This window comes from Pagrus major, chromosome 20, assembly GCF_040436345.1.
Source record: "Pagrus major chromosome 20, Pma_NU_1.0".
Classification (NCBI taxonomy): Eukaryota; Metazoa; Chordata; class Actinopteri; order Spariformes; family Sparidae; genus Pagrus; species Pagrus major.
The window spans coordinates 23,524,659-23,539,564 of NC_133234.1; the positions used below are offsets into that span (position 1 = coordinate 23,524,659).

The 14,906-nt window shown below is 42.3% G+C and overlaps 1 protein-coding gene across 1 annotated transcript; it reads right to left on the reverse strand.

Annotated features, from left to right (window-relative positions):
- Positions 1-1,072: 1,072 nt before the first annotated feature.
- plekhm1 (pleckstrin homology domain containing, family M (with RUN domain) member 1) lies at positions 1,073-13,730 on the reverse strand. Its single transcript, XM_073490119.1, has 12 exons — positions 13,561-13,730; positions 12,620-12,709; positions 11,358-11,599; positions 10,218-10,883; positions 8,986-9,463; positions 7,208-7,355; positions 4,562-5,545; positions 4,249-4,394; positions 3,910-4,103; positions 3,761-3,824; positions 3,520-3,677; positions 1,073-2,878 (listed from the first exon to the last, which is right to left on the reverse strand). Exons 2-12 carry the CDS (start codon positions 12,671-12,673, stop codon positions 2,770-2,772), a joined length of 3,243 nt encoding a protein of 1,080 aa, XP_073346220.1. The 5' UTR covers positions 12,674-12,709; positions 13,561-13,730; the 3' UTR covers positions 1,073-2,769.
- Positions 13,731-14,906: the final 1,176 nt, after the last annotated feature.

Consider the following 14,906-nt stretch of genomic DNA (forward strand, 5'->3'; position numbering starts at 1 on the left):
ATGAGCCTTTGTTTTGTCCAATCATGACGTGATGAGTTTCACCTGAGCTGTTTCTTTCTATGACAAGTCAAAATGGCCACCGTGAGAAACAGCAGTTGAATGACAACTTAAAGGAGCGTTGCGTAGTTTCAGAAGAGAAACACCTGTTTTACTTACTTTACTTACTTTACTCTACTGTGGCGGACCCTGCCACCTTTCTAGCGTCAAAAAACAGCGTTCTGGGGACCTTATTTTCCTCTGAGAACAGCTTGTTTATTCAGTTTTGGAAAAAAATAAATATCTCTGAGATAATAACAGATTTTTATTAGGATCATATTCACTCATAGATGCCAGCAACCCCAAAACGACTTACGTTTTTCATCAAGATCCATTCGTTTTTGTCCAAGAAATAAATAAAAATTGTTGCACGATTTCCCCAAAAAATCTTGGATCCGCACCAAAAGTTATTGGGGTCTATTCTGGGCCGAGACCCATCCTCCATCCAAGTCTGGTGGAAATCTGCTCAGTAGTTTTTGTGTTATTGTGCTGACAAACCAATGTTGACAATGTTGACAATGTTGACGATATGTTAAAGATGTCTACGTGTTGTTTATCTACTGAAGTTAGCATGCTAACCAGCTAGCCCCAGGCCTCAAACCTTTCTCCCAGCAGTCCAAAACTTCTGTGCTCGAGGTGTAAACACCAAGGCTGCGTCTGAAATCACTCACTACCCAGCATATAGCCAGTTTGCCATTTTGTGGTGCTGTATGAATCCTATGTTGACTCAAATTATCCCACAATACACCATTAAAAAGAAGTGTAAAACCGATGGTCATGGCCATGCATTACTTCCTTAAATGTCTAAAAAACACCTGATCTCACAACCTCAAAAAACAAAACAATTCCTGGATCCGCACCAAAAATTAATAGGGTCTATTCTGGGCCGAGACCCATCCTCCATCCAAGTTTGGTGGAAATCTGTTCAGTAGTTTTTGTGTAATCCTGGTAACAAACCAACAAACAAACAGACAGGTGAAAATATAACAAGCTGATGATAACGCAATAGTGCTGAAAACAGAAGAGATTCCAAAAGTGACACACTGACATTTATTTCATACTCTTCAACTATACATCATAGATAATAAATGAGATGACAATAAAAAAATACAAACCAGGAATAACAGCTCTTGCAAGTGATATGTTCTGCATATATGAGGATGCATCTGATAAGTAAACCTTTTATTCTTTTGCACAAAAAAAAGTCTTGTTATATGTTAATGCTGCGAGTTCAACTCAACATCAGAGACAGACAGTAATCAAAGATGAAAAATAAAATAAAACAGAAAATGTCAGCAATACAAGATTGTTTGTTAGTTAAGGTGTAAATTTAATGTGCTACAAGACATTACAACTAACTTCTAGCTGGAAAAAATTGATTTAACAGTCGTAGCTGCGTGCAAATATGCAAAATATGTTTTGACTTCAGGATCTGGAATTTTACCCAAAATGTTTTAATAATGTTTCTGCCACATGTTTATGATTTATTCTTATTTATTTATACAACTGTAAATATTAGATCGGTGTGGCTCTCCACACCAGCAGCATAACAAATGTTTGATTTATATATTCTTTAAATCTCCCCTCAGAGTTTTAATTCAAATCACACATAATATTTATATATATATGTATTAACATTCCACAAAGTCTTCTTGGCAACTTATTATTTTTTTTACCTTCACACAAACCAGCAATATAATTAATCTTATAGTTATGGCAAATAAAAAGATTTAGCCTTCATGATGCTTTCTGGCCCTGAATTAAAGACAAACCAAGAGGAAAATAGTGTAAAGCTTAAAGGTCAGTGATAACATTTTTATAGAGACAAATCCTTTTTTTAAAAACTTTATTATGATTGTGAATCAATAATTTAAAAATGTTTGTCGGGTCTGACGTCACGTGGCATCTGTGTTTCATCAGCGTAAGGTTGGCAACATTAACATTAGCTTTAGCAGCGTTAACATTTGATTCCTAGTGTTAGTAGCGTTAACTTTTGCTGCTTTACCTTAGCAAGTTTCGCTGTCTAGCAATAACAACATTAACTTTTATTAGCTAGTGTTAGAAACGTAACAAGTAGCTTCAAGCTACAGGTGATTGTGGCTGTTTTTCACACAATCATAATTATGTTTTTACAGAAGAAAATGACTTTCCACGAGCTGTGTAGATGTGTGATTTTTTAAAAATATTTGTCTCCATAAAAATGTTATCAATATGACCTTTAAATTAAAAAGAAGGCACAATCAAAGAATGTGTTATTAGAACATTTCAAGTGCTGTTTGAGATATTTTGCGTGTACAGTACCCAGCGTCACTGCTGTGTTATGTTTAAATACAAGACAAGAATGTACTGCGGAGCATTTCTGGTAAACATGATGGTTAACGACACGATAAGACCAACAGAGTAAAAACGTCTTGGCAGCAACCTTCACTGGTGTCCTGTCCTTCGTTTGATGCCGTGGCTGAATGAGAAGTGAGAGAGGTATTACAGTCACTGGTCAGTAAGATTTGGCTGCGTCATGTCAGCATCATGAATTAGTGCAAGAGAGTCGAGCTACTGCAGCACCGCGACTCTCACACCTTCCTCTTCAGATTTAAGGTCAGTTCGGCAGGCGAGTCGCACGCATAATTGCACTTGAGGTTACTTCATGTAAAAGCTAGATTTTGTTTTAATGTTCTGTTATTTTTTGTTTTTACATCAGGGGTCTAGCTTGCTGAATAAAGCTCTGTTAGACGCTCAGTCCTGCAGATCCCTCTCCAGGTATTTCCTTATGCGCTGACAGCGAGGACACGGGTCACCTGGAGCCTTGCAGGTGAGGTGAAACACAGTCTTACAATCTTTACACCTGGGCAGAGACAGAAAATGAACATTTAGAATAGTAGAAAGAAACACAAGTATTAATGTCCTTTATATAATCATCGTTGAACCTCAGCCCATCCTTGCTTGTAAATAACTGAGCCTTCCAAAGACGCCGTTACAATCAGGATTGTACCTCGACAATAAAAACAAATAATGTGTCCAGTTAATTTTTATGAATATATTTAGGTGACGCAGAATTAGTCAGTTCTTCATTGACATAATTTATTAAAAAAGAATGAAAACAGAAGATTTAAAGTTTCTCTTCACTTTTGTTTCTTTGGAAATTAAAGACAAAAAACAAAATAACTGCCCTTAAATTTATGTTTTTCAAGATCAAGTCCTTGTACATACACATATTAGTTTAAAGACTCCGACAGGTTTATTTTTGTCTTGAGCATAAACTGAACCAAGACAAACTGGAAACAGCGGTGGCCAAACTGTAAGCTGGAAAAACTGACGCAGACAAAAACTAAGAAGTGGGCAAAAAGATGCAGACTTTCCACAAGGCAACAAAACCTCATCAGAGATATTTTAAACCAAACACAGACAGTCAAACAAAACACACAGTTTTTGATGAATGAATGAGGTGAGGAAAAACGAGAGGAGGACAGGGACATGATGGGGTACCTGGTGGTGCTGTCGAACTGGAAGGGGAAGATGATGTCATCAGTGCGGCAGATCTGACAGATGAAGCCGCGCTGGGTGCACAGGTCGCACTGGTACACGTGGTTGGAGGCGGACTGACACAGTGTCATCAGGTAGGCTGCGTATTCGCCCTCCGCTATCTGGAAAACAAACACACACGTATTAAAGACGTTTCATGGTGGAAGATGACCGGTGCAGTAATATAATCCACACAGCAGGTTACCTGTTGTAGATCCATGACACTGTACAGATGGCTCGACTCCAACAAGTACGTCCGCTGCTTCATTCTGACAGAGAATTAATAAAACATGTATAAGAAGACATCACAATAAAATATGTTAAAATATAAAACACACATGCGTACACACACACCTGGCTTGGAGTTTCTTGCAGGCTCCGCTGCGGCAGGTGAGCAGGTAGTCGCCCAGCAGACGGAGCCTCTGCCGCAGGCTGTGGGCCTGAGCCATGGAGTCTGCGTGCGTCACCAGCTCAGGGTTCAGCTGCTCCAGGTTCAGCAGAGGCTCCTGCCCCACCTGAGCCAGCAGCTGCATGGCCTTCTTACACACCTGGACAGACACACACACACAGGTCACACTTGACAGGTCAGAACAGTGTGATACAGGACACAGGACAGTGTTAAAATGTAGGGAGGAGTCACCTCCCACCTCTGTGTATCTGTACAAAAAAGTGATCTGCATGTGCTGCACCCACCTCTCGCCGTGTGACGTCCCAGTTGTGCACCATGCGTGAAGGGATGACGGTGGTGTCACCGCGGTGACAGGAGTCACAGTAGTGCTGGCCAGAGAAGTGACACAACCTGGCTCTGGCTCGGGACGGGCCAATCTGCTGAGGACACCCTGCGTATGATACACAGTAAACACACCTTAGATACGCACAACACACACACTCCTCAACAGACTTTAAGATCACTGAAACCTACAGATTTGACACATAACAATGGTTTCCACCAGGACACAGATTCTTACGTCTTGACTGTCTGACATGCTTAACAACTCAACCTTACCTGCACATTTGAAGCTCTGTGTGTCCAGCCCCTTCTCTGAGGGCACAGTGCACAGATGAACCAGAAGGGCTCCATCTTCTTTTAGTCTGTGCTGCACCAGTCTGTGGAGATTTCCCGTCACACCCAGCTGAGCCACAGCTGGCCCCCCAGAGCCCCCGTCCTCCCCGCTCTCCAGGTACGAGTCCAGAGCTCCACGAATCAAAACCCTCCATGAGCGAGCCTCCTCTGCGTTCTCTGCCCTGAGTCTGAGTGTGTCCTTGACAGTCAGGAGCTTGAAGAAGGCCGGTCCTCCCAGAGAGACGTCAGGCACCACGTCTCGGATTTCCTCGATAGAGTGGTTTTGCCGCAGCAGCTTCCTTCCCTCTTGTAGCCGAAAGCCTTTCAAGGCCTCTAATGACAGAGAGAAGACTAGGGGTACCCATGTCCGAGCCTCAGGGTCTACGGAGAAGTACAACACGGCTTCTTTGATGGCATCTGTTTCCAAATCAGCAGTCCGAGTCCAGTTAAACTCCTGTGGTGGAGGAGGAGGAGGAGGTGCCTCCCGCCCTCCAGATGTCCCCGTGTCAGAGGACGATAATCGCTCCGGGCTGGAGGGGCTGGAGGACGGGGACGCCACATCCACACCATTCTCACTGCAGGGTTGCAGCACCTCCCACTGATCATCAGCACGAGATGCTGGTCGGCATTTGTTGACCGCCTCTACTATCCGGTCCACCCAGTCCTCAGCTTCGTCTTGATTGCCTGCCCGGAGGTACAGCCGCTTCCCAGGGAAGGCCAACTCGAAGCGGCCCTCAGACGAGGCGATGCGAGCGTCCTTACATCGCACCAGGGAGCAGTTGTCGTAACACGTCCGCTCCTCTGCGTTGAGATACAGACGGAACTCGAAGGGTGACAGCTCGCAGTAGTAGTCCCGCCACAACCCCATCGCATTGCGTCGCTCTAGATGACCGAGTTTCAGCAAGCCACAAAACGGGTTGGGCTGCCCTGAAGGACGGAGAGATGGACACAGATCAGCAGAAGTTATTTTACATTCTGGAGATCGGCTGACAGCTGATAAAAATGCAGAAAATGCAAAAGCCCCCCTCCAGAGCCAGCGTTTGGTTTGTCTGCTCTCTGCTACTGTAGGGGCAACATGGCAGACACCATTAAAGAAAGATGACTCGCACCCTCTGTGGATGTAAAAGGCTCTAATTAAGGTGCCGACAGTCCTTAGTTTCAAGTGATTATACTAATGAAAACATAATTATGGATGTTATATCCCATTTCTGCCCTTAAATCAAACACACTGCACCTTAAAAACTCAATTTGACCTTGAAGTCTCAAGAAAAACATGCAAAATATGAAACTGCACTTAAAGGAAACAGCCCTGAAAAGATAAGCTTATCATAATTCTACAAAACTGAAGCGCTCAAATGGCACCAGGAAACAACTATTTGCATCAGTTTTGATAACAAATACCATTACATTTTTCTTCTAAATGAGCTTTTCTATCATTGTGACAAAAACCTTTCAGTTTGAGTCGTCTCTTCAACTGTAAATGAACTTTTGGGGAAATAAGGAGAAGCCAGGCAGAGGTCAATCTACGCGTTTGTTTTTTTTAAGTTTGGCAAGTAAGAATATCCGCCACACTGACAGGGAAATGTTAGTCACGTAATAAAACTATGCTGAGACGGCTGCTTCACAGATAACAGCCTATCTGTGTGTGAAAGGGACTATATGCTGCATTCAAGTGCACCTTGTAAACTCTACACTCAAATGGCCACAAAGGTTGTTTAAAAAAGGAAAGTCTTATTTTCCTTTGTTGGTTTACATCAGCCTTCATCAGTCGGCACTTTCTTTTTCTTTAACTGCAGCATTTTGTAAATGAGATGTGACATTAACAAATTAATTTAAATGTCATTTTCATGATCTAACATCCTCAAGTAAATATTGTGCATCCCCCTATTACCTCAATAAACAATTTAACAAGACAGTGACCTGCTCTTGACCAGTGAAATGGTTCAATCATTAAATCTGCGACGTAGTGAGATTATACAGCAGGTTTTAGTAGAATATTGCCCATATTAAAAACAACGAATGCTCCAAAGTCCGAGCGCTTCCCTCTTAAAACGCGCGTCATAAAAATGTCTCATTACATCTCTTAATAAGCCGTGTTATTTATTGAGGTGACGTCTTGCAAGAAGGAGAATCACATTACACTGCGATGCAAGCGGGCCACATTCCAATTAGTGACGTAACAACAGGTGTTTTCTCATTCCACAGCTGATGAAAAACACCTTCCAGTTCCACTTTTCGAGTGCCGCAGGAGTGTTTTACCCTCTGGGAACTCCATCGTCTACCTTTTGATTTGATTTAATTCCTTGGTGGCCACCTGAATTGACCGGGTATGTTCACATGGAAGGAAGCCTGTGGAGTTTTAACCTGTGTGAGGAAATGTTTTGAGCAGGTAAACATTTTCCCCACTGCTGTTTCTCATTATGCCACTGATATACAGGTGGCAGCAACGCGCCACGAAACCAAATTGTTATGAACAATCTGTGTTGCAAATGCTTCAGGTGGAAGGAAATGCATTCAAGAAGAAGACTCTGAATGTAAACAGGAACTTTGTTTATAAGAAAACTTTTCTAATCATGTAAATAAAAATACCTCTTTGTCTTAGATGGACGACGCTGGGAGCCGACTGAGACACCTTGTTCTCAGCTGTGGGAGCAGGAGGAGGCGACTCTTCGTGGTCCGACACATCCTCCAGATGGGGCTTGTAGATGTCGTCCTCAGAGATCCAGGAAGGAGAATTCTGCAAAGGACAGACAGACGTTTTTTAAACTCTCGTGCTCCAGTGCCACAGGGGAAGAAACTCCAAAACAACCAGAAAGTGGCTTTAGATTGCCACTTGTCAGATTAACATTAATGAGTTCATGTCTGAAAGCATTAAGGAAGGAAATACAATAGATTTAATCAGTCTGCAACTATTTTGGCAATCAATTTATCATTTAAAGCCCCGTGTGGTTTCATTCTTTAGTTCCAGCTTCTCAAATGTGAGCTTTTGCTGCTTTTTTCTGTTTTTATAATCATCCGAACCAAATATCTTCAGCTTTTCAACTATAAATCAGCAAAACAAGAGATTTCAAATGATGTAAACAAGATGTCAACTAAGGGTCTAGAGAGACGTGATGGACAGGTGACAGTAATTTCTGACATTTTATTGATCAAACCATTAATCAAGAACACGAGGCTGCAGCTGACGGTTATTTTCAGTATCGATTAATCAGCCGGTTGTGTTCACAATTAATCATTTAGTCTACAAAATATCAAAAATGGGAATTTCCCAAAGCCCTAAAAGCTTAAAAAAAAACTATTAAACAATGAATCATGAAAATAACCAGCAGATTAACAGATAATGAAAACAAATGATAGTTGTAGGATCGAATAATCGAGTAATAGACTAACTGTTGCAGTTAAATAATCCTATTTTGCAGCCCTACTTTCATTACTTTCCAACAAAAATCAGTTTTAAATCAGATTTTCTCATCAGTCAAACAGCCTAGAAGAACTGAGCTGGGTGAGTTCAATAGATCACAGTTTGTGAAAGAGAGTTCCTGTCATCATGTGCTACTAGAGTGGGAACTATAAGAAACTATAATGACTGCAAAGGTCATGTAAAGATGAGAACAAATTTGTCAGCTTCTTGACTAATTAAAATAAGCTAAATGTGGCAACCACAGAAAGTACGACACGTGGTGAAAATATTATGACATATCCTCAGTGTTTCCCTGCTTGGAAGTCATGTGTACAGTCAACACTGAATAATTAGTACAAGGGTATTTTATGGTGCAGGAATCTGACTTTCTGCTCTTTATTTCGTGCACACTTTCCTTCCACAGGAGCCATTTCATTTCTTCATCTACCCAGCAACTGTAGCCTTGACAGCAGGAATAATGTGACTAGTCATGATCTCCTTGAGTGGAAAAAATAACAGCTAGAACCCACATTTCTTTCCCATGAATTAATAAATAGCCTGTGTTGAATTTTCCGTCTTGGCTTCCAGTATCAAGAGTCAGACATTCGGCTCGTCATTTTCTCAGTGGCAACAGCTAAAGCAATTCAAGAGAGCAGGGAATTCTCCATTTCCCCTTTCTGTAGAGCCCTCATTATTGATTACTAATAATGCCACTTCCTGTCCATAAACAACTGAACCTTATTACTTGTTACTGGCAGTTCCCAGAGTGCTTCCTTTGATTATGTTTTATCATTTCGATCATGTGCTCTGGCCTCCGTCTGAAGTTGAAAGGAAGCAACTTTTGTAACAGACAGAAGAGTGTGACTTAAATGCAATCACATGATGATGTGGTTTTGCTTGTGTGTGTGTGTGTGTGTGTGTGTGTGTTATTTTCCACTTAGAGCTGAGCGTCTGTAAATACACTTACTGATAGAGAATCTGAGGACAGCTTCCTGCTCAGGACGCTGGTAGAGCGACGTGGTGGTTGATGTACTGAAGGCTCCTTGGTGCTCTTCTCCGTGGTCTCGGCTTCTTTTTTCTCTTCCCGGACAGGCTCAGTGTTCTCCTGAATACCAGTCGGTTGTACTTTCTCCACAGGCTCACTGACTGTCGAGAGCATGTCCGTGTCCAGGTTTAACTCAGAAGAGGCACTTATGCACACTTCAGAAGAAGAGTCGTTAATGTGATTCTCCTCAGATGGTGGTGGTGGTGGTGGCTCTGAATCCGACAGGACAGAGTTTGGGGGTTGGTCTTGGGATGGTGTAGGGGGACCCTGGGTCTCACTGTCAGAGCCACTGAAGATGGCCGTCTCTGAGAACTGATCCGGACCCGTGCTGGAGACAAACGAGTCCTCCCGCATGGAGTCCTGACTGCAGTGGCCGCTCTCCCGAAACTCATTCTGAGAACTGCAGAGACAAGAAAAAGTCGGGATGTATTTTACTGCAAGCATACGATAAAGGAGAGGAGTTTATCATTGCAGCTTTCCATTTCCTCTGATATTACAAATGAGGCACTCATTGTGGTGCTCAAAACGCCAAAAACATTTGGGGAAGGGAAACGGTGACAGACTAGCTGTTCCTAATTTTGTGGGCTATTCTGTTTTCAATTCATTCTGTGCACAAGAGTTCAAACGTATTATTATTATATTATTTATTACTTTGTTATTTTTAAGTGTTGTCTGTGTTGCTGTGGAGGGAGAAGTAAAGAAGTGAACAGTATATCAACCTCTCACACCTTAGTTAGTGTAGTTAGCGTAGCAGATGCTTGTTTCCTTCATTCCAGCCGATAACCAATAATTGTAAATAATAAAGAGTGTTTAAAAAAAAAGGTCCTAACCTAATGCACGCCTGAGAGTAAGAAGGACTCAAATGTAGTGGGCAAAAATGGGTGAGTTAATAATCCATAGCTCTAATAAGATTTGTTGTGTTACAACTTGTAGACTTGTTCCCTCCTCTCTGAACCCTTACGGCACATGTATCTATAAATAGCCAATAATATACATTTCCTGATAACAGTTTCATATTCACTGTGTAAACTCAGCATCTCATACCGAAACTAGATGGATACACTTTTTATTGGAGTTGTAGAGAATACGAAAAATACAAAATATCACCAGTCTTATAGTTTAACTCCAAACACACAGCTAGAAGACACACTTACTCTGTCTGTGGCCTCTTGGTGCTGATGCTGACACTAATAGGTGCCTCCAGGTCATATGAAGACCACTGGTCTCCTGTGGGGCTGCGGGGGTCCTGACCCTGCAGGAGGCTGTCGGAGCTCAAGCTGGAGGAGAGCTGAGAGGAGCCTGTGGTGTCCAGGCTTAAATTAGACGAGTTGAGTGCAGTCCCACCGCCTTGTAACACATTCGACCCTCTCGCCACTGGACACCCTCTCTGCATATCCGCCGCATCCGACGAGCTCGACGACTGAGACATCGTATCCCATGATTCTTTGTACGAGGGCTTGGAGTTGTGAAGGTCTCCGCCATTGACGGACAGGTCGACTACGTCTGCCTGGAGCACAGGGCAGAGTCCCGCAAGAGCCAGCGGCGTGGTGGTCCACTCGTTGAGGACGGCTGACTTGTAAGAAAGGCTGAAAGTGAGTGAAGCCAGACCCTGGAGGTAGCTGAGCAGGACTTCCCGCTCCTCGGTGTTCAGGAGCAAGGCACTGGGCTGATAGTGGGCCCGCAGCTTGGAGTCCTCCCGGAACAGCGAGGCGAGGTAGCACTCCAGCAGCCCGTGGTTGAGGGCGAGCCGCAGCCACGCTCGGCAGCGACCAACGTCCGTGCCCACGAAGCTGATCTTCTCCAGCTCGGTGATCACATCACTGGGAATTAAACAGAGCGCGTTTTTTAGAAAACTTTTCTAAAAAAATTTCTCCAAACAATCAAATGATGTCTGGGGCTGCAACTTATTTTCATTATCAGTTAAACTACTTATTATTTTCTTGACCAATTAATTAGATGTTTGGTCCAAAATTCTAGAAAATACTTGTTTTTTTACAACTAACAATCCAAAACACAAAGATATTTAATTTGCCATCACATGAGACTTTGAAAAGTAGCGCTGCAATGATTAATCGGTAAATTGTCGACTACTTTGACAATCGATTTAAGTTATTTTCCTAAAACAAAAAGTTGAAATTCTCTGATTCCAGCTTCTTTAATGCTTAATATTTATTCTTCTAAGATAGTAAACTAAATATCTTTGGTTTGTGGACAAAATAAGACACTTACAATTAACAATTACAATAGTTATTATTATCAAAATAGTTGCCATAGTAGCATAAATGGTCCTTTACCGGTGGGTGACACTCTTGAGGAGGCTCCAGAAGAAAGGCTGAGGGAGCGGCCCTCTGTCTCCCTTTCTACTTCGTCCCCCGGACTCCGAGCGGACGTACTTGCTCTTGATACCGTGGATGAAGATGGCCTCCAGGGCACAGCAGAGGAGGTTCGCATCCCCATCTTCACTGGTGACCACGGCGTCTGACGTTACGTATCGCTTCTGCAGGGCCTTGAGTGACTGTGCCAGCCTCTCTTTGATCTACGTGACAATGCAGGGCAGAAGGAAATATTATCAGTTTCCTTGTTTGTTTTCAGAGACCAGTCAGGTTAGGTGGAGCTCTGAATAAGGGCTGGCAGACTGACAAGAACTTCTCAGTTCACCAGAACAAATTTTTATGTGCAGTAAAGACATTTCCTTCATTCCAGATACTGGACTAGAGTGAGTTCAGAGGCCATGTGGTTATGAAACATGATCTGTAGACTACCTACTGTCACATGACACATGCTGTCAGCTGACATGGAAAGACAGACAACAAACCCAGTTGGCCAAGTTGTGCAAAAGGTTACAGAATACCAACTGATTCTTCAGAAACACGAAACACTCTGAAAGGCTGTGGTCGGAGAGTTCTCGCCACTGAGCACTGAAGTACCCTCCTGCCACTGTGCTTCACTTGAGAAACACAGCTGAGAAAGATTTCTAGGGAAATCCTTGCCCGCTTCTCGCTTCCTGACTCACATGCATTAATTCAGTAAATCAACAATACATTGTGAACTGTCTGCAAAGCCATGCTGCTTAAAAAAACATCGTGTTAAAACAGCTGGATTCGTACAGCTTTTTAAGAGAATAGTTCAAGCACTGTATTTGAACACTGTTTTTAATTGTGCTTTTACCGACTGAGACATTTAAAACACAGGATGGGAGGCTGTATGAAGTATAATATTTTGTAATAAACAGTATATGTCTTATGATGCACAGTATTAACCAAGCAAGATCTACTACTAAGGATCTACTTCGGCACATCGTCTGTTACGCCCCCTCTAATGACACTGTAAACAAGACAGGCAGGCGACAAGTGAAGAGCAGCTGAACACTGCTGGGTAAACTTACAACACATCCTACTTAAAATGTCCCAACCTGACAATGTTAAGCAAAAATGCAGCGCAGGAACTTATAAAGGAAATCTGACACCTTCACCAGGAGTCTCACAGTAACGACAGAGAAAACAACCAGACAGAAAGAAAAGATCTGTGCACATGGGGGGATATTTTGTGGTTTTACCTGTTTGACATCTTTAGCCTCGGCTGGCGTATCTGGCATTTGTGTGGCTAGCATGGCACCTCCCGGGAAGGTTCACTCCCACATGGCACACTGAAACACACAAACAAAAACCATCCTTGTTGCAAAATAGAAAACTTTTCCAACACTTGACTGTCTCCCAATAAAAAGCACACTGACCCCTGACAAACAAGTAGTGTAAGCCTGTGTGTCCTGGCAGACTGGGCAGGACATGTGATGACTCTAATAGGGAAACAGCTTATCCCCCCCCTCTTCCTCACTTTATGTCAGCAGCACATTTGCCACTGACCTATCATTGCATTTTCCATCACGAGACTGTTTTCTTCTGTGACATATCTGCAATTTCGTGGTTTCACAGAGTAGCCATTTGAGTCATGTGAGCGGGCTGATAAAAGAGAGTGTCTGCAGGGAAGTAGCTTCAAAGCTAACTTCCCTAATCAAAAGCACTGAGAGTCAATCAGGATCGAAACAAGCATGCCAGTCTGATTACCTGACATGATCACACCCAGATTAGATTCCTGTAAATGCCTCGTAAAACAAAAATAGGTGTGGGTTACTTAACAGCAGGAGGTAGGCTAATAGTGGTAAATATAAACCTCACAGTAGGGTGACAATTTGTTTGCATATTGTGACATTTCAGGGTTAAATAACAAAAAAAACTGCATTTCTTTCTTATCAATACAACTGCTTTGCATGAAAAAGGGCAGTAAATGTAGTGTTCGCCTCTGGCTTGGGCGTGTTATGGCATTCAAGCTCGACAGGAAGAATACAAATATCGTAATATCATACACAGAAAATCAAAGTATCCTCTGCAAACCACGTCTCCAGGAGGCTGAAGCAGCAAAACATGACAGCTAGCATGAATGTGGCGTTAGCGACGAACGTTAAGTAGCAACATTAGCTACGCGGGCTAGCTTCCTTACCGAAACTGGTTGGCTAACTTGCCATTAAAAATCCAAAGACAGCCGCGTATCCTCTGTAAATTCCCGACGGTTCAGTCCAATTAAGTTAAATAAAGTCAATCCGTGCAGTCGCTCTCCATCGCGTCTGTTACCGCATCCGAAAAACGCACGAAAAGACGCGTTAACTAAGATTTGTTTCTCCGCGAGCCGCTCTCTTGTCACTATCCAGCCGATGACAGATGCATCATGGGAACTAGACCGATGATGCCTTCATGTTCAGTCAGAAATATAGTAAAAGTCGCGTTTTGTTGCATTGTTGTACATTTCAAGCGCATTACACATTTTTATTCGTTTGTTTTTCTCTGATTAGAAACCACTCTAATAAGCGACAAACATGGAAGTGATGTATCACATATAATGTATCATAATAATTAGCATAACATTGCTTGAACTAACGCTAAATAAACAGTGGGATTACAGTGAGTGGTGTAGTTTACGAGTAGCACCCAAAAGGCATCTGGCGTGCTGATGTTGTTGCTCAGTTTGCTGACATGTGAGGACTTCATGTTCCCTGTGTGTCCTGGACCACAGGACTGACAACACAGCTCACAAAACCGTGTATCAAATATCCCACAGCTTGTAAACTGCGTAGTAACTCCACCTCATGGCTTCCTACACTAACCACTTCTGTTTGTGTTGGTTTGAAAACAAATTAATTAATTAATTAGGTATTAAAACAGTCACAGCAACGTTTAATTAGCTCTTTGCAATTGGTGCTTCTAGGTGGAGAACAATCCGGTTTTAGAGAAAACAATAGTGTGAAAAAGATTGATTTACAGCTCATATTTACACAGATGCTGCCTTGGTTCAACAGGGGGAGCCACAGTACAGTTATGTATTACATCTCTGACTCTGATTCCTTTACAAATGTATTGTTTTTCAATGAACATGACTCTCCTCTGACTAACCTAGAATATTCTCGCTTGTTTTCCCCTAAATTAATGTAATACAGGGGATTTCTCAGGTAAGATCTGGCAGTAACAGAGCTGATGTTCAGTGTGAATACAATCTGTTCCAGTGTGTAATAATATCATAAAAACAGTATCTCATGTTGTAAAAGCAAGACAGTGTACACCAGACTAATATATGATATTGTAAAGTAATGATAATTAGTGTTTGTCCAAATGAATATAGAAATCATATAATGTAATAAAACAGTATAACATTTGCTTTTTTGACAGTATGCACTCAAGCTTGCATGGACTCCACAAGTTTATACAAAAACCTGCTGACTGTGCTCCACAAAGCTTCTTGTGATGTCACAGAGTGCTTGACTCTCTCAGTCTTCAAGTGCCCCCATAAATGTT

Coding starts and splice junctions, on each gene's coding strand:
- plekhm1 (XM_073490119.1), bottom strand. CDS start 12,673: ATGCTAGCCACACAAATGCCAGATACGCCAGCCGAGGCTAAAGATGTC. Junction 10,884..11,357: donor CTCAAGAGTGTCACCCACCG/GTAAAGGACCAT, acceptor TTTAATTCCCAG/TGATGTGATCACCGAGCTGG. Junction 4,104..4,248: donor GGGACGTCACACGGCGAGAG/GTGGGTGCAGCA, acceptor GTGTCTGTCCAG/GTGTGTAAGAAGGCCATGCA.